Genomic DNA, 19,921 nt, shown 5'->3' on the forward strand with positions numbered 1-19,921 from the left:
TTTAGACCTCATAATTCTGACGCTTTTTACGTTTTCTATTTATGGTGTGACTGTCTGTAGGAGCTGATTTTCATTAGTCTGCAGCTTAAGCATTCATAAAGTGAAGTCAGTGAAAGTCTAAACACTGATGCAATGCTCGCTATTATGTCTCTGGAGTGTCAGTGTGAGAAAATGCCCACTGGTGTTGATGCAGTCCTCAAACTTTCTCTGTTTAACTCTCAAACCTGATTCACTGCCAACAGATTTTTTTAAAGCACTTTTCCTCTTGAATCCATGGTCTAAATATCTGTTTTTTAAAGCTGGGTGTTACTTAATGCCATCCACTTCCATCGTCCACCTCCTGCATGATTTCATCCAGCCTGTCATCTAAACGCTCATTCTGTTGGAGATTCAGCTGAGGTCTCTACAGATCCAGTCAACTGAGGACAAATATTGTACATCTCTCATGCCTTATCAGGTCAATATCCATCATAACAGACACCAGACCTGCTTCAGAGACATCATTTTCAGCCAGCTGTCTCCACAGCTGATCACCAGGCTTTCCCAGAATTCCCCCTGCTGGACTATAAGCAGATCCATTAAGAGAAGAGGGAACATCTGTCTATGGTGTGTGCAGATGGCCCCGAGGTCTGCAGTTACTACTCTGTCTTGCCCCTGAACATAAAATCCAGTTATTGAGTCACTTTCGAGGGTTTGTTTTGTGCTTACAGAACAACTGAAAAATTTCAGATTTGATTTCAGTTCCAGCTGATCTGGCTGCTTTCAGGCTGTTATCCAGAGAAATCCTGTTTACCAAACTCCCATAAGTCTGTTTTTTCTCTCTTTATCCACCAGCTCTAAACTCAAGAGCTCCTTTTTATCCACTCCAAGCTATTAGATTTCCAGATGAAGTTTCCAGCACATCTTTAGTCCAGGTTTTTGGCTGTTTTACCTGCCATATCTCTTCTTCCCAGTTTACCATGTTTAGTTTGAACTCTTTAAAGATAAGAAAAGAACATATGGCTCACAAGGCTGTTGAAATAAATTCACTTCAGAGTGCAGAAATATTAATTCAGAAAAGTCTCTTGTAAAGCTTTCTGGTTTCTGTTTATTTTGCTCTTGCATGGCAGTAGATCAGGACTTTTGGCTTACATAAAGCCTTGTTGCCCGTTGGCTCTATGCTTTTCATCATTAATAAAGCATTTGCATTTTTTCTAGGTCAGACTGACAGTGCTCCCACAATCTCACATTTTCTCAATTTAATCTTACTTTGACTATAGCCAAAGTAACACATGAATATATTTTCATCTGAACCACTCATCTGTAGCTCTGGCTTTTTGTTTACAGTAATTTTCCACACAACGACTCCTGCCACATCCACCATGTTTCACTGTAGGTATAGTGTGTTCAGGTTGACGTAAGGAGGCTAGTTTTTCAACACAGATACCGCTTTGCATACATGCCAGTGGGTTCTACATTGGTCTCCTCACACCAAAAACAGCTTCTTTTATTCTGTTCTTCTGCCTGTGGCAAACTTTCTATTAAACGTCTATGGCTTTCTTTCAATTGTATTATAGGCCTACTACTTTTGCAAGACACTGTGTTGGTGAAAAAAAAAAACTTTAATTGTGAACTGCATTTCAGATAATGACTTGAATGAATTTGGACTACACTGCAATGCAATTTTGTTGCATTTACACTGCAGCATGCAGTCCTGTTGCATGGTGTGACCGCTGCTTAAACACTGGGGGGAGCTGCACACTAAACCCTGACTTCAAGTTGTCTGCCAAGATCATGATTCATGTAAAAGCTAAACAGCTGTTATTTGCATCAAGCACATAAATTCAGTTATATTATATTGATTCTTAATTATATTATTATTAATTATTAATCATAATTAATAATTAGTTATTAGTTAATTATTAATTACTAAGAATTGCCTATTCTTCATTCTTAATAATAGTTCAATCTTAACTATTATTAAGAATTAATAGTTGTGACTGTTTTCTTTACATTTACTATATCTCATAAAAACAGAACTAATGGCTGCCGGTTCATTTTCCCTCTTTGTCGAAGCTAACTTCCTCTTATTTAGTTCAAAAAGCCAGAAAGAGGTAGCCAAAGCACAGCCAAAACATCATCTGCACCTTTCATTTAGGAAAAAAAAAACTTAACGTGACGGCTCTATGGCGAAGTAGATGACGACACATTGGCCCAAACGAGTCATCCGTGATGGTCACAGTGCGACATTTTTAGGATGTAAGCCAACAACTAAGGGAAAACCTTGCTGGAATTTATTTTTAGCGAAATTAAACCTTTCACAGTTAGCAGACGACCTAATGTAGGAATCTAAAGAAAGCTTTTGCAGATTTTGTATGTCTGTTGCAGTACTGAGGGAAAATAAAATAAGCATTAAAGCCTCCAAGGTTGCACCGTGGGAGGAATCCGGAGCACACCCCAGGCTGGGATTCAAACCAAGGGGCCTTCTTGTTATAAGGCAACACGCTACCAGCTGAAAATCTTTTTTTTTTCATATAATTTTGGTGTTCCAGCTCTTTTAGGTATATTCACATTAATCGTTAGGGTAACTGACTGCAAGGGAAAACAGTGTTGGTATAGAGATGTGCCACTTTACCTTAATCTGAACTGGAAAACCTTGACTAAGGATGAGCGGAGCTAAGGGTGTTGGAAATATAAACAGAGACAAGGGATGATAAAACTCTGCCAAAGTTCATGGTGATACCGCCAAGACAGTCACTACATGAACCCTGACCCCATCGGTGCTCCTACAGCTCCTATTGACTTTCATTTATTACTAAAGCACACGTATTGCAGCTGCTATGCTAATTGATTGTGCTGTTCCATTTTTCTAATTTTTTTGTTATGTTAATTAAACTAATCATGATTTAAGTCGTGCAAGGAGGTGCAAATTTAACGTCAACTTTGCTGATTTGCTGCAGTCGTGTCTCATCTGAGCAAAGACAGACCTGACCGTGGCGCAGGCGTTGCACAGCTTCAGAGATTGAAGCGATTTACAGTGTGTCAATACAAAACATCCGCTCAGGATCATTAGTGGTCACTACTGTCTTTTCAGCCTTGATGTGACTACCTACGTCAAGCTTGGCCTGTCATGTGAATGCTTTCAGCATCATTTTTCTTTCATTTCTTTAAATCAGTTGTGCACAACTGAGGACATTTTCATCTGGCTTTAAAGCGTCATTGCATACTTTTCTGTTGCCTGCTTTTATATATCATTGTTGCTCACAAGTAAGAATAAGAAATTGTGAATGCCTGCTGGCATTCCTCCTCCACTGCATACCAAAACCAGCATAACGTTTGGTGCACAATTCTCAAATAGCCTGTGTGCCACCATGAGTACGCGAGTAAATCATTACACTTTTATTGCGCGTCAGCAGTAAAGCGTGACTGGGTCTTGTCGAGTTAAAAAGCTGCCTTCAGGTGAGCAAAGCATGATGCCAGGTTGGATTTTCCAGTACATGGCAACCCAAACTTTGTTATCAATGACACAGTCATGGAAGATAACTGAATTGCTTAAAGACTTCCGCAAACAAAATGATCCAATGGCACCAGCACTCAGATTTTATGCCACTTCCTCAGAATGCAGGGTGGTATATTTAATTGCAGCTGAAGGTTTATTGCTCTCTGGAAACCGGAGCCAAAAGGTAACCATGGCCTTGACGTACCTGATAAGCCGGCCGAGCCGGTTGCTGTGACCTAGTAGTCACTGACAATTTATTTGTCTAGCTATCAACTCAGAGCGCAAAACGGTTTCGGCCCACAGGTCTCAAACTGTGCTCCAGGTATCACTGGTAGTACTCGTACTCGAAGCACTCAGGCTAGAGTTGCAAGATCATATATCAATATGCGTGCAAAGGATGACATTGCTGCAATAGTTGCGAGGCTATTAGATTTCAAGTGCCAAGCATTGACACTCCTAATACCAGTGGTGCGTTTGTCCATTGATGCTCAGACTTGTGACAATTTTGTGACCAAGATTCTGAGCTCACAGAGAAGGATGGGAACTTTGTGAGAAAGACTAAATAATTAGAAACATTTGAATTTGTAACATCTCAGTTTTACTGTCACATTTACCAATAATACAATACATCTTCCCAAATGTCAAGCAGTAGCCTACTAATTCATACGAACTGTAAGTTTCTATTATCTACAAGTACTATGCAAAGAAATGTGTTCCACCAGACCTACACTACTTCACATTTTCACATGGAAACACTGTTTCACCCCGGATTCATGACCCTGACAGTCAGTTTCATTAACAAGTCAATGTGGCCGAGGTAGGTGTACGACTTGGAGCTTACTAATAAACTAACTGCACTCCTAATAGTTTTTCATGTTTTTTTTTTATATAATTTCACATCTGTATAGATCTAATTCCAGGGATACGTTATTTTTGACTTGTACGACTATTTACATAGTCATATGCATCTAAGACTAAGGCTGGAGAGTCCTGGGCCCATACTGACGCATACACACGGTGATAAATAAATGCCCGTTTGTCTTCCCCCCCCCCCCCCCGGGACAGGAACCTACACGCTGCTCACTTGGGGTACTGGACTTGGAAGCCCCCCTACCTGAAATGTGTTTGCTGATGTCTGTGTGCTTGCTTTTTTGTGCTGAGGATTTTTCTTGCATTACTGGCACTGTCACAGAGACAGTGCCAGTAATGTACCCCCCCAACCATCCTGATGTATTCCTTTTCTCTACTCTGCAAGAAGGCGGCGCCTGACAAGACTGCAGATGCAGTCTCCCATTTACAGTCTTTCCCTTGATGGGCTGTACTCAAACGAAACTTCCCCCACAAAGGACAAATTAACTCAGTTCACAAGACTCTTTTCAGTAGAAAAACATAATCATTTTCCAAGCTCCGGAGTTCTTTGTCCTTGACATAGATTCTAAAAGTGTAACATACAAAAGATCAATATGGGTTTATGCCAGATATTTCTACAGGCTTTATAGAACCTGGAAAAACAGAAATGGCATGGATTGATGGAAAAGAAGGGAATACTAATGGAAGGAAAGTAGAAAGGATGGAAGTAACAAGGAAACAGAAGAGACATTAAGATGGAGAGGAAGTAGCACAGAAGGAAAGGAAAAGGAGGATTGATGGAAAGGAGTCAAGTGTGGAAGGACAGAATGAAAGAAATACAAGGATGGGAATAATTAAGGCTACAAGGATGAAGAGAGAGAAGAGAGACAGGGAAATGAAAATTTAGATGTAAATTTCTAACAGATCATTGGGAACAACCTTTATGGTTTAACAAACATGGCAGAGAGGGTCAATATTGCATCCTCAGCACTTTTAAGGGCCAAACTCTAAACAATAACTGGTGTCTTATGCGATGCCTGCAAACACGAAAATTTCAAACTGATGGGAGAACTGACTCCACATATTTTAATTCTGTTTTGCTACAGGCAATGCAGTGTCAGCAGTATGTGCTTAAACGGATTAAACCTCCACAGCAGGCTTTTTTTTTTTTTTTTTTTTGCTCATTTTAATCTTTTGACCCAAGGTGGTTTAAGCTTAGTGCTTGTAATTCACATGTTCAGTGGTCGCATGGCAAGCCGCACATTCTAACTAAAGCAGGATACAGACAAGAAAATAGCAAATGTCTGAGTTTATTTACATTCCATGAGTTAATATTATACAAATGGTGCAGTTAGTCATCCATATACATACACATACAAGGCAAGCATGCGGTAACTTTTACACCGTTGATCACAGATGGGCAGATGAGATAGATGCTGTACAAACACATTACAAATGAAGGTGTAATCTGGAGCAGAGAGAATTGGTGCTCAGGGGACATCGATTCACCAGGAGGTGGGAAAAGACACTCCCAATATTTCTACACAAGGCTATTAAGACCGACTTGAAACTATAAACCAAACAAAAGAAAATCCCCAAGGCAGTGGTTTACATGTGCACTGTTGCAAAACAACATTCTTCTGCTTTTTCTCAAGTCAAGGATATGGGAAGCTGGTTTATACAGTACATACAATAAGACAGCCAGCATGAACTAAAGTCAAAGTTAAGTTTGAGGATTTCAAAATGTGGAACAAGTGCTTTCAACTACACTTCATGAAGAGGAAGTTAATCCTTCCCAAGGTGGTTTTAAAAGTGCATCAAGTCGCTCCACTAGAAAAAAGATAAATAATAAAAGATACTAATGGAAACCAGCACCGTCATCTTATTAAACATCATTTTGTGCAATTTGCAGAATCCACATTTGACCCATCACTCCACCACTTAGAAAAACTCATGGCACGTTGTTGCTCTACTGTCTTGAGATGACAAAGAGCAACATAATAATGGCTACATGCATGGAAATAATAGCAAACAAAGCAACTTTCAGCATGATAGACGATGACTGTTTCCCCAGTTGTTGGACTGTCACACTTGTAAAGTCACATCTGCATCATGTTTAGCTTCATCCAGCACACTGGCATGAAAACTGAGCACCGGTATGTGTGACGTCACGTTTTACCTGGTCTGTTCAGATGTGAGAGAGACTAAACCTGTACACCTACATGGTCTGATGTTTTTGGCTAAATTTCAAACTTATTCATTGGCGGCAGAACATCTGAGGACAGAAGGAAACTTAACCCACACAGAGAAGCGAGGTGTGAATCTGGCCAATACCTTTTTTTTTTTCTTCTGCAAACACAAGGGTCAATTTTATTAACCTTATTTTGGTCATTTTCTGTGTCAACGTGCAAACAATCTAATGAAATCTAAATGTAGTTGGTTGCTATGAAGAGCTGAGCCCAGAATCGGACTCCACACTTCCGCAAGGGACCTTGGAGGCGACGCACGTCACTGCGGAGCAGGGAATGGAGTAGCAGGAGCAGGCAGAGCTCTTCATGGTCTCCTCTGTGATGACCTCTTGCAGGGAGTGTTGCTCTTCTACCTGGAAGAAGTTTGGCTGCTCTCCTTGAACATCACAGATACTAGAGGAGGGAAAAAAGGAAACAGTTATAGAGTTTATTTATGGAGTGGATTTAATTATTTGGGTAAAACAACTTTGTTTAATCACATTTGTAAATCATAAATTTGTAAATCCTATGAATCTACACTGGTTCTTGACAGATTTAATAATTTATTCTTATACACATCTTTTAAATGTTAGCAAATTTTAAGGGAATAAAAAAGACAAGATGTCCAGTTTGATATTAACTTTCTCTAAAAGTGATAGTAAAACACACATTTTCTCTCATGCAGTCAGGTTAAAGCAGCAGAATGATTGCACTGGTTGCTGTTCTCGCTCCAGAAATGAGGCTCGGGTGCGATCACATTCCTAGATATCGACACCTGATGGTTTACCACCATGAGACATCCATTCCTTGATTAACAGGTTTACTTTGGCCTGAGTGCCATCTTATCTCTTTCTTTGGTTGATTAGCTTTTACAACCTGCTCTGGAGCACATAAAGTCCTGCAGCTGAAACTAAGCCAAGCATCTGTGCGATAAAGAAATGATCAAAACAAACTTTCGCCACGCCTGTTTCAATCAGTGGAATAAAATGTCCAAATAAAACCGAAACAGCCATATTGATAAAGCCAATAAACCCTGGAAAGGAAAGGTTCAGCCAATGAGGACAGGAAGTTTAGCGAGGCCAGTGAAATCACCCTTTGTTTAAAATAGGCATGGGCCGGTATGAGTCTGTCACGCTATCTTGCATAAAATGCAACTATTTCCTGGTGCTAGGACAAATATTCAAAACCAAAATCAATGTATTTTTTTTATCTGCTATTTTAAGTGTACATTATCCATCTTACCATCCTTCTGCTGTGTTTATACAGTTATACAAGCGTAACAAGCTGCAAACAGCCAGACCGGTTTTTATTGTATGCAAGAGAAAAAGTCTAACAAGCAGCGCCCAGCAACAGGTGTGGGAGGGGGTGGGACTGCATTACTCTTCGAAAATAAATGAAACTGCAGCCTTTTAAAACCTTTTAGCGTAGTTTCAAACTGGCAACCGGCTGATGCCTAAATTCAAGAACTCAAACTGTTCTTTGCACCAAGGGCAGGCAGATCATCCACTTGCTTTTCAGTGTTTTTGTTAACATTAAACTTGTGGTGCGAGAGCAAATCAAAGCTCCGACGATGTCAGAACATTTTCACGCGAGGAAGAAACGCTTTTGGATCAAGGTAGTTTGACCGGTTGCATATTAACAACAACACTTGTGTGTTAAGTCTGCTTTATGCACATATGATTAAGAAAAAGGAGCCAGCAAACCATGTTCCAGTCTCATGCAAATAAAAAGCCGTTTCTTCTTGGAGCCACGCTTAGGCAAATAAATAAAATCACTTTAAAAAAAAAAAAAAAAAAAAAGGGGGGGGGGGGGGATTTTAAAGCATTCTCCAAACAGTGCATGGATGTGACAATAACGGGAAGTTTCCTAGTGTTTATTAAAAAAAAAAAAAATGATAACCATGACAGCTGACCAATCGAGTGAGTTTAGCACAATCACAGTTTTTACGAGTTTTACTAAACAGAAATATATTTTTCCAAAGCCATGAAACCTGATAAGTCAACCGCCTCATGTATCATTGTCAAGAAACACCGCTGTGCTCCAGCAGCGTTTGATGAGCTGGACTCATTCAGGCGGTATCTACGCAGGGCGACCAAAAAGAAGCCAAGCGGCATAAAGTGAACTAAAAGCACAGGAGCCAGAGAGACATTACAGGATTCTGGAGAACTTGAGTCAAAATATGGCAGCAAGCCTTCACAAATTCTGGAAGAAAGAGGCAGAGTTAGAAAAACAAGATAAAGACGTGTAGAAACACACGGAGGGGAGCTGGTTCCCAACCGTCCCTCAGGCCCAGATTTTTTGCAGACCTCAGCAGAAAGCGGAGCTGAGATAAATATAGAGCAAATGTCACAGCATGGAGACACCCAGAAGTAAAACAGCCAAAGGAACAGGTTCTGCTGACCACAGGTTCCTCTATACCAGAGGACTCAGTTTAACTCTCATGCCTTATATAACAGCCCTCGGACATCATGTTTGTTCGCTTCACGCTCCAACGAGTCCATAAACAATCAAGTGAAGAAGAAAAACGGCTGCCAAATGCCCCAGAACCCTGCCAAGGGGTTACATAAGTATGTAATACCTCTGACAAAGAAGCTAGCCGCTCTGTTTCTGCATGCCAGCATGAGAACGAGCAGCCACTTGGATGTTGTTGGCTACATTTTCTTTCACCTGCATTAAAGACAAAACTGTGGCACAGAACAAGGTCGTTTAGTCTGGAAACGCTGGAAACTCAACAGCAGCAGCTCATGTGGCCTTTTGAACACGACAACCACCATTTAGTAGTTTAAGTTCAGTAAAATCTAAAAAAAGAAACTGTTTTTTCAACATTTCAACTAAATGATATAAGGTTTAATAATGGGATCTTGTATAATTGAAACTTTCAAGCATGATTAAACAGATAAAGAGTCCTAGAACAGCTGCTATCAGGGAATACCTACATGAGAATCCTGCATGGGGGAGCGGAGAAGCTCTTCCAGCCCATCTCATGTTACGCTACACCTTTAACACCCTTTGTGTGGTTATTATGTGAACCCATTGCTCCCGGGCGGAGGCCGTTACTGTAAACAAGTGACTCACCAGCTGACTCTTCCCCTCAAGCACACGCTGGAATAAAGATGCTAGCTAATCGTAAACATGTAGTAAATGTCCTGTTTTATGACGGAGCAACAGCTAAACAAACCCTCTGACCCAAAGCCGGCCATAAACGGGTGAAAGGCTGTTTGCCGCAGAGCCGGACTATTTAAACAAAGTCTCTCTCCATCATAATAAACACTGGCAGCAGCGGGCGTTCAGAGAGTTTAGCCTGGAATACAGTCGATAATGGTCATCTTTAACATAAACTACACGTTTACAATATTTAGTCAGTGGGAAAACAAACCAATGTTAAGAAGTTACTGTTTAAGAAAATCCCTGGTGGCACATATTTATAGGCATTCCTAAAAATCCTAACAATAAACATTATTTAATCTATACTTTTTCCTTTTTAAGTTGATCAAAGTTTCTAGAAACTTATTAATAAATGATTGGGGTGAATAAACCAGCAGAGCAGGGACACCAGAAGTAAAAGAAAGTGAAGAACAACAACTTCTCTTTCCTTCCATCACAAATGTAGCATTATGGAGATTGTTAATTTCTACAGGAACATAATCTAAAAACATCTGCTTTAGTTAACCAGACTAAGACCTCATACCCACTTGTTAAACTCATTTAACACGTCCTCTGAACCTTCTTAGAGTGCATGGCATCATAAAGTCTTAATTACCTGGACATGTTTAAATAAATAAAAACTCTGGTTGGGCTATCAACATTGTGTGTTTACAGTTTACAGCACATAGACTGATGCTGAGCTGTAACCTCACCTGTCATAAATGAGCCCATCGATCCCCTGCGCTCTCAGCTTCTTCCTGGTTTCGTGCTCGTTGTTGTCGTCTCCCCAGCTGAACACCACCAGACCTTTAGACTTGGCCTCCTCGATGTAGTTCAGGTGCTTCAGCAGCTCCTCTGTGTGGGCGCTGATTCCCTGCCAGGGCAAAAACGTCAACGTCAGCAAAACATCAGCTCCTTTTAACTCCACCTTACCCATCATTTTCCATTAAATATATTGAATTTTTAACAGCGAAACCTCCAGAGGTAAGAAAAAGAAAAATTCACACACCAGAATGTTCTCGCTTTGAGCGAAGCTGACAGCGATTTGCGTAGTTTGACAGCGAATGTCCATCAGCTCAGGATACTTCTTTGAAATCCCCTGAGTCAGGAAAAGGATGGGGTACTTGTTCTGCTTGAGTCGCACCCTGTCGGCCAAATTATACAGACGTTTTAGCAGCTGCTGGGAAGAAAGTGTTTTAAATAGATCCTTCAGGAGCATCTAATGTCTCACTGGCTGCAGAATAAAATAGTCCCTCAGCTTTTAAAGGGATCATTTACAGGCCAATGAGACAATATTTCAACTGAACATAACCTGCATGGCGGCGCTTACATCGTGCAGATATCTGGGTCGAAACAGGAGAAGATGATGCGCCTTTTCCCCGCGTTCTCCAGAACGCAGTTCAGAATAATGTCCAGGAAGGTGTTCATGTTGAAATACGAGGACAGGTTGCCGTCCCATGTTCCGTCCTGTGAAAGCAAAGCATTAAAGACATCAGCTGGCGTAACCAATTACGTTGTTACGTTTGAAGTCTGGTTTAAATATACTCACTTTCATTTGGCTGATCCATTTCAATTCGATGTTAAAACCAACATTTTCCGGAACGGCGTGGAAGATCTTTGGAGAGGAACAGAGAAGGTGATCGTTTTCTCCCCGGCATCCGGATGTCAACGTTATCGCTTTAGCGCATTCTTTACCTGTGATAATGAGGGGAACGGCTGATGTTCATCGATTTCCTCCTCGTCGTCCAGCAGGTCTGCACAAAACAAACAAAACAGGGGAGCGTTCACACGTCATCCAAATTATGGGCCGATCCAGTATCTTCTGGTCCACTTTCCTGTGACGCAAGGCGGCGTAAGCAAAGCGCAGGACTGGATTTAGGTCACTACAGCGTGAAAATTAAACGATTCCCAGGTTATGGTTTTTATTCGTTTCCTGTTTTAGCCGTGTCAAGCAGAAAGAGGATTTCTATTTTCAGGATGAAATTAGATTGCCATTAAATGTAAATAATAGGGCCGTGCTTCGGTGGCGTAGAGGTTAGCGAGCACTACTGTACAAAAAAATGAGCCACTAGTGCCATAAAAAAACCTCAATAAAGATTAAAAAAAAAAAAGTTAAAAATAAAATGGGAAGGTGTTTGCTTGAAGAAATAAAAATAAATAAATAAATAAAAAAAAAGTAAATCAATTCTCTTGCATCTCCTATCTAGTTTTAGTCTTTCAAATCTAAATGTCAATAAACAGAAACCCAGGTCAGTCACACAAACGGTTTTGGCTCTGACTGCTCATCGTTTCTTCTCTGCTAATTTCTCTCTACAAAGACAGGAAGCCCATGGGCTCCTGCTGCAACTCTTCAGACACCATCCAGAGGCAACCAAAAAACAAGATTCCACATATATGAAAGAAACATTTACGACGGATGCAGGTCCAGTTTGGTGACCTCGGCACTACATCCTTCAGCAGCCTTTGTAAGACAGCTGAAATAAAAACGGCCTCCTGACACACCAGGCTACTCCCAACCATTATGTAAACAGCATTTTCCAGATAAGCAATTTAAACCTTCTCTACCAGGGCGTGACAGGAAGGGGTGAGGAACAAAAAACACTGCTTACCTTTGTCATCGCTTCCTTTCAAGGCAGCGACATGGGCCAGCTGGACAAGAAACAGATCATCATATTTAGGTCAGTGCCGCAGCAGGAAATAACACCTAAATCCTGTAATCAATGATCAGCGAGGACATTCCTGTCGATATCCTTATCAGAGCTAGGAGAAAGTCACTGCGGATGATCAACTGAACGTTGCTGTAATAATCTGAACCACTGATCACCAGCGGATGTAATCAGGCCGCTGATCAACACAAAGCAGCTCATATTGAATTCCTGAACCACGTTTTGAGGTCACATGAAATTCAAGACAAAAATCAGGTTGAATCCTGCTGAATTAGCAGAATAATCACTAAACAAATCCTGATGCTACAGTACTGTACGATGGCATCTGACTGCTGCAGATTTTGTGTAAGAGCTCCCTCCCAGCAGGGTGAGCAAATATCGTTAAGAGTGTGTCGACCAGCCCAACAGCAGAGAGATAAAATTACAGCACAAACCAGACTAACCACTAACAGCACACCTATAACACACGTTCATCAAGCAAAATAGCATAAGTATATTTTCATTACTCGACAAGACAATGTTGACAGTTGGGTTTAACCAGGGCAGAGTTTACCTTCAAGAGCTGCAGCTGATCAAAAGTCAGGTCTTTGACAGGGACCTCGATGAGCTCCAGGGTTTGGGCGTTTTTCTGCCAAGACAAACAGAAGCATTAGCATCAGGAAGCCAGCGCGGGCGGCAAAGCCAAGGTGTATGGAGCTTGCCTTCTTGGTGGCGATGCAGCAGGTCAGGTCGTGGTAGACGATGGGCACGGCATCCTTGGAGAGGTGAACGTCAAACTCCACAAAGGCTGCTCCCTGCAGGTAGACAAACACGTTGAGGCATGTGTCCTGTGTTCACGCACATATCTGCCGTGCTACACACTTACGTGCTTAGCAGCACTTGTGAAGGAAGCGATCGTGTTTTCTCTGACTTTGTGATGTCTGTAAAATAAGAAGAATTGACGAGACATCTAAACTAACTGGCAGTACGGTCTAAAATAATCTCGCTGATCTGAAATGTCATCTTTAGACAGAGGCTAATCCCTGATGTCCAGGTAAAGCTGAACGGAGACTCACTTGGCAGCGTGTGTGCTTCCAGCTCCTCTGTGACCCACATCCACGGTACTTGTTTTTTTCCAGTGCTTCGTGTACGACGAGCTCATGTCCCACTGCAGCCCCTGGATGGGGCGGATCACCAGGTAATCCACTAAAGACACGAGCGGCAGTCAGCGCGGCTGGACTCGACAATATTAGGACATGTACAGAGAAAACACTTTAAAAAAAAAAAAAAAACAAGAAACTTCACCTCTGACTTTCCCAATCGTCTGCCTGGAGTTCCGTCCCATTATGGGAAGCATAAGGACACCGGTGTCTTTGCCGTTCTCCAAGAACGAGGAAGAGAGGAGGCAGGCAGTGCCCACCTGTCCGGGATGGACGTCTCCCTGGACTAAATGCTCGCTCAGGTCCTCCTGCAATCAGGAACCGGATCAGCGTGCAAGTCGTAGAACATTTTGACGATTCTTCGCGGAGCCACCGGGGGCAGATTTACCTCAAAAAACTCGAAGGTGAGCTCTAGGTTGTCGGGGTCCATGGTGTGGATGCTGTACTCGGTCCACTGAGAGGGCTCCAGGGCGTAGCCGCACTCGGGCTGCGAGTGTCGCGACTTGTAGCCGTTGGCAGTGATCAAACTGATCTCCAGGGTGGGGGTCATCTTGTGCCAAGAGGAAGGACTGAGGTCCTCTTCTTCATCCTCCTCCTCTTCTTCAATGCCCTCCAGTGTAAGTTTAATCCTATAAAACACACACATTGTAAAAAAAAAAATTAAAATAAAAACTCAAACTACTTTATATTTAGCTACAGTTGTGCTCATAAGTTTGAAAAATGGGCCGGGAAAAATAGTTCTATCAGAGGATACGTGATGACAGTGAAACGATTTTTCCATTCATGGTTGGAGGTTGTGTGAAGCCGTTTATTGTCAAACAAATGTGTTTACTCTCTAAATTATATTAACAGAAACAGCCCAAATGAACCCTGAGCAAACGTTTACATACCTAGCGTTATTCTCAGTCTCCATCAGAGGTAGTAACTAGCTACATTTACTTGAGTAACTTTTAGAACAAAATGTACTTTTAGCAGTAGTTTTATTGCACTGCATCTTTTACCTTAGTAATATTAAGAAGCAGTGCCACTCTTGAGTACAATGTTTGGCTACTCGACCCACCAGGGTATGTAAACCTCTGAGCACAGCTGTCCATACCCGGGTTTACTGCTGCTCTTATGCAACAGCCCAGTGCGACGTCTCACGTTGCTCTCTGCGGCTAAATTTGAACGGCGTTGCATCTTTACCTGAAGCGCGACTTCTTGAATTTCTTCTTGGTGATGGACACCGGGGGCCTCTTGGAATAGTGCAAGCGCAGGCGAATGTCTGTCTGGCAGGTCAGCCACCCCGAGTCAACACATTTCACCCCATCTGCAGAGAAAGACGGCGCGTGATCAGGGCGGTGCGCAGGCTTCATCCATCCTGCAGCTGCTACAATAGCAGGGAGGAGGCTCCCCGTTTAGTACAAAGGACATCCGGACATGTAAAGAAACCAAACAAATGAACTGCCTGCTGTGCTTTTGTATCAATAGAGCTTTTATTCCCCCGTTTCATTCAGGGGATTTTGTGTTAGACCAACCCAGAGTAGTGCATGATTAGAAGCTGAACGCAAGATTATCAAAGTTTTGTATTAAAAACATGAAAAGCTTCTCCTTTATTAGTATTCAGCTCTATTGACTTTAATACCCAGAAATAAAATCCGGTGTGACCGAAGTGCTTTCAGAAGTCATCTAAAGTGTAAATCGATTGCAGCTGTGCAGGAATTAATCCCAGTAGAAACACAGCGGTGCTGTGAAGGCCTTAGAGGTTTGTTAGAAAAGATTAATGCAGGTAGCAGCATCATGTTAGCGTTAATGTCCGTGTTCTGCAGGGACACTGAAATTAGCAGGAGTTGGCTGAAAGGGGGCCCCGCAATCACTGCTTTTAAAAAAGGCAGAAGATAAGCTTTAATGATGCAAACTTACTGTGAAATCCAAATTCCCCGTCATCAATATTCTGCTGTGCATCTGCGGTTGGAGGAAATAAAGTTAGACTAATCTCAGTTAAGAAAAAGCAACTTTATATCTTTTCGTACCAAATGTACTCTGCTCTGTTGCCTCAGCTTTGACCTTAAACTATTTCTTTTTACGTTAACTGCAATATTTAAAGTCAAAAGGACAGAGTTTACTTTAGCTGAATTGCATGCCATCAGCCATAAATCAAAAGGGTAAGCAGGAAACAGTGATGCTCAAAGACTTCCATAAAACAAAAAAAAAAAAAAAAAAAAAAAAAAAAAAAAAAAAAAAAAAAGGGGGGGGGGGGGGGTGGAAGCTACTCATCCTGACTGGCTCATGTTTTAAAAAGCTTGGTTTGCATAAAGCAAACACAATGGCTGCTGCCAACAGAGATCTATAATAACAGGCCATAGTTTCTGTTGCATCGCAGCGTCTCCCCTGTGGTTCTAGATTAGTGCAGCAAGCGCTCTCAGCAATCCCTCCCAAAACATCCACACAGCAAACAGCTAGAGATTACAGTGACTTTTTATGTGAAGGCCACACTGCTTTCCTGAGTGGGTTAAGCTACAGCGGACCAGGAAGGGGAGGCTTGAATACAACAAACTTTGCCCATCCCAACCAAACCAAACGTTTTTTTTTTTGTTGATCTTTTTGGTTTTTATACCTGTGGGGCTCATCGTGCGGGGCTGATGATGGGTCTCCCACAAATTGACTACCACTTGACTTGGGCCACCTGCACTCTGCAATTCCAATATTGGGTACAATGTTAGGGTTTTCAAGTCAGACAAACAAGAGCTACCGTTCAAGCTGGTCTCTGGACCAGAGAGCGAGAAAGCCGCTAGAGCTCCAATGGTCGCCGATCCCCCAGGTGGATCGGGCACAGACCATGGGTTGAAATCTGAAAAGGGGATTTGTTAGTGCAAGGAGACCAAAAAAGAGAAAAAGAAACCCAAGCTTCATCTCTCTTTTTTTAGATTATAAAATTATTATATGTAATCTTATCTCTCTGGCAACAATAGTGGATGAGGATTTTGGTTAAATATACAACGCGGTGCTTCTCGACTCCTGTGTAGCTGCTGCAATCCTGTTTAAACCGCTTTCAGGGCGTCGGATTGGCACTCTGTTGATTGGGCAGGCGCTGTTGTTTCCAAGAGCTCAGTACTGCCAGGTGTGAACAGGTTTAACAGGGGAAGATAAAACGATTTTTAAAAAAACTATCCAGGCTCCTAACATTCACCCTTCCAAGCCAGGAGAAATCCAGCTCAAATTAGTGGTGACCTGAACAATCAATATATAAATAAGACACACAAGCAGTGTGTGATGATCTGCAGAAGATCTGCAAAAAAAGAAATCTTGTCAAGCAGTCATAATAATACATTGAACAACTTAGCGCTACATAACTGTACTATACATTAAAGTTAAAACGTAACTTTTACGAACAAAAAAAAACAAACGATCAAAAGCATCACAAGTATGACAATAATCACACGTATATATAGGCACGGCACTTGGTACCAAATGCCAAAGCAGAACAGCTCACCTTGGATTGCAGGAAGAGGCCCTTAAAATAGCGATACGTGGAAACCACCCCTCGGGGGACCGAGATCGTCACGGTCCATGTGTGCCTGGGATCAAACCAAAATACAGCCCAGGTTTTAGGCCAAACACAAACACCTGCTCTCTCTGCATTAACCACATTGAAGGTGCATCAATAGCTTTAAGAGAAAGTACTGCAGCACACGTAATGTTTCACACACCCCACGTCGCCGAGAGGATGCAGAGTCACAGCTTTCTGATAGCTCCAGCTTCCCAGAGCCTCGCAGCTGCCGACGACAGCCATCACCTCACCTAGGAATGCGGGGAAAAAGGCGTGCAATGCATGATGGGAGCCAACAGTCTAAATGTCGTTACATTTCTTAGTCTTAACAGTTTTCACAGGATACCATAAGCTAATCACTGCAGCAGCTGTCTCTGGAAACAGCAATGCTATTTCTTCAGACACTGTTGGGGAGCAGGATGTGCTCAAAAATAAGATTATTAAGGAACATTTTAAATATGTTTTGTACTTCTTCTATTCCTAACCTCCTTCCTTCCTTCCTTCTTCTGTACTTTAAAATGTGTTCAATCCTCCCTTTAATCGTCCATCCTTCGTCTCTTACATTGCTCCTTCCTTGTTGCATAATTCCTTCCATCTATCCTTCGGTCTTCCCTTTCTCCTCTCCTTACCCGCTTTGTTCCTTCCCTACATGCCATCCTTTCTTCCATCTTTTACTTGCTCCGTCCTCCCTTTTCGCCATGCCTCTGTTCCCTAAAGGAAGGAGCTTACTTGAAGAATTACTTAGCAGAACATGAGCTTTTATATCTACATTAAATGGGCTAACACGACCAAGAGCTCGGGGAATTATGAAGTACAGCTTTTTTTTTTTTTTTTTTTTAGGACATTTAAGAGCAGCAAAATTAAGCTTTAAGGCAGTGGATTGTAGATGTAAACAGCATCACACACCAGACGTACCTGGAGAGGTCTCCCCCCTGATGGACAAGGTCACCTGGGTGGTCTCCATGGTGGAAACAGGCACGCGCCGGGACTGGCGATGCAAACAGGCTGCAAGACATCAGCAGGGTTGAAATAGAAAAAAGAGCCTGTGCTCTGCTCAGCAGCTCCCAGGAAGCTCTGGGAGGACAGACATGTTGCAACACTGGCCACGTGTCTCCCCGCAAAACAGCTGCGTCTTCAGACAACAGCGACGATTCCCCCTCCTCTGACAGCTTCGGGTAAAAACACCTGGTAGCATCCCTACCACCGTTTACCATAAACAACGAAGCCCGAGGAGGGGGGCGAAAAATACAAACAGCTTCAACATATTACTACACAGAGCAGCTGTTGACTACCTTCCTAACTCCTAATGCGCTGGCCCGGTGTTTTTCTCGGCACTGCGGAGGAGGGATTCACACGGCAAAGCCCGGCTCTTCTATCCAGCTGAGAAGCATCTTTCTGGGCGAACGGAACTCGGACCAGCCGGCTCAACCGCTGCCATCGCCGCTCAGCTCATCCGCCGCCCGATTCGAGGCGGCTTTAGCCGGGAAAAGAAACACGGAGGTTCTCGGTTGCAGACGCGAGGCCCGGGGATAATTAGGAAAACCCCGCACCCATAAACGCTTTTTAGTCGAAGGCTCTCGCGAAAACTGGGACAAAGCTTCCAGACTGGCCGCTTCGGCTTAGCGCAATTTGTAATAAACATCAGCGGGCAAGACACATCCGGTGAAGGATTTTCAAACTAAAATAAAGCGAACCGTTCGACGTGCGTCTACATGTTGGTGCAGAGGTCTTCTTTCGTGACAGTGAGCGAGAATATAACATACCATGGTGGAAAATTAAAAGAGACGTCTCCTTAAAGTTTGATTCCCTTGAGGGAAATAATAAAGTTTCTCGCTAATCCCTGATTCCAACGTCCCGGTGGAGGTCACCAGTCTGTCACAGCACCGCACAGAGACACACATGACTGCAACCCTGCTGTCGCACACTTACACCTTGGGACAAATGACACACAAAAAAAGATTAAAACCTGAAAGAAACGCTTTTAGATTCAGTCAAGACTAAACAACGTTACTTTTATTCTGAAAATATTTTCTACGAAATCGATGCTGGTTCCGCTGCGTGCTTGACGAACTGGTTCATACCGCCCTGCTCCGGATCTGTGGCGTGTCCCTGTGATGCGTTTAAGGTTCCTCCGAATAATGGGTTGCACAAACAAATACGAAAGGACATTTGAACAACACACACACACACACACACACACACACACACACACACACACACACACACACACACACACCTAGTTTTCCTAATGATTGATGCGGACGACTTCGGGATTTACGTGCTTCTCACAAATCCACACCAACTAAGTTTAGTCTGGGCTGCCTCAACCAGAAAGTCTGGGGATTGTGGTTTTTGAATTCTTTCCACAACTGCTTTTTATTCAGGCATTCGCAGACGGTTTTAAAATCTACGTTGAGTAAATGACTCGTTTTGCGAATTTGTGGCAGACATATCCGAACTGAATTGGGGGAAATTGTATTATTTTTTTTATAGCGACGTCAAGAACAAATGTACGATTGCCCTACAAATACACCCATGGCCGTTCTGCGAAAACACAGGCTGATATATGTGCTGTCATTCCCAAAACACATAAAGAAAGCAGGTCTCTCCAGACCGATTCTACGAAAGCGTTTGTCTGGAAAGCTGGAATCTAAACATAGGCCTACATGAGTCGGTCTTCTTGGCTGCAGGGACACGCTATCGTGTTACACAGTGTAAAAATTGTTCTGTAATTTTTTTTCCACCTCGACGTCAGGGAATAAAACGCCTATCTTTTGGTTTTAACCTATCAGTTGAGAAGAAATAAAAGTCGTGTTTAATCACGTCTTCAGACTTCAGTTCCTGGCTCTTGCACATTAAACATGGATGACTCGGGTTTTTGGTTGTTT

At 42.5% G+C, this 19,921-nt stretch overlaps 1 protein-coding gene across 1 annotated transcript; it reads right to left on the minus strand.

The window, feature by feature from the left end:
• Positions 1–5,621: 5,621 nt before the first annotated feature.
• Positions 5,622–18,688, minus strand: LOC105929052 (glycerophosphocholine phosphodiesterase GPCPD1). The gene is made up of 20 exons (XM_036147624.1): positions 18,326–18,688; positions 17,949–18,038; positions 17,194–17,284; positions 16,977–17,061; positions 16,101–16,176; positions 15,407–15,448; positions 14,690–14,813; positions 13,893–14,133; positions 13,650–13,812; positions 13,421–13,550; positions 13,231–13,285; positions 13,067–13,159; positions 12,919–12,993; positions 12,309–12,348; positions 11,395–11,453; positions 11,249–11,314; positions 11,030–11,166; positions 10,709–10,844; positions 10,413–10,573; positions 5,622–6,969 (listed from the first exon to the last, which is right to left on the minus strand). The coding sequence occupies exons 2-20, from the start codon at positions 17,995–17,997 to the stop codon at positions 6,771–6,773; spliced, it is 2,022 nt and encodes a 673-aa protein (XP_036003517.1). The 5' UTR covers positions 17,998–18,038; positions 18,326–18,688; the 3' UTR covers positions 5,622–6,770.
• Positions 18,689–19,921: the final 1,233 nt, after the last annotated feature.

This window comes from Fundulus heteroclitus, chromosome 15 (assembly GCF_011125445.2).
Source record: "Fundulus heteroclitus isolate FHET01 chromosome 15, MU-UCD_Fhet_4.1, whole genome shotgun sequence".
In the NCBI taxonomy this organism is placed as follows: Eukaryota; Metazoa; Chordata; class Actinopteri; order Cyprinodontiformes; family Fundulidae; genus Fundulus; species Fundulus heteroclitus.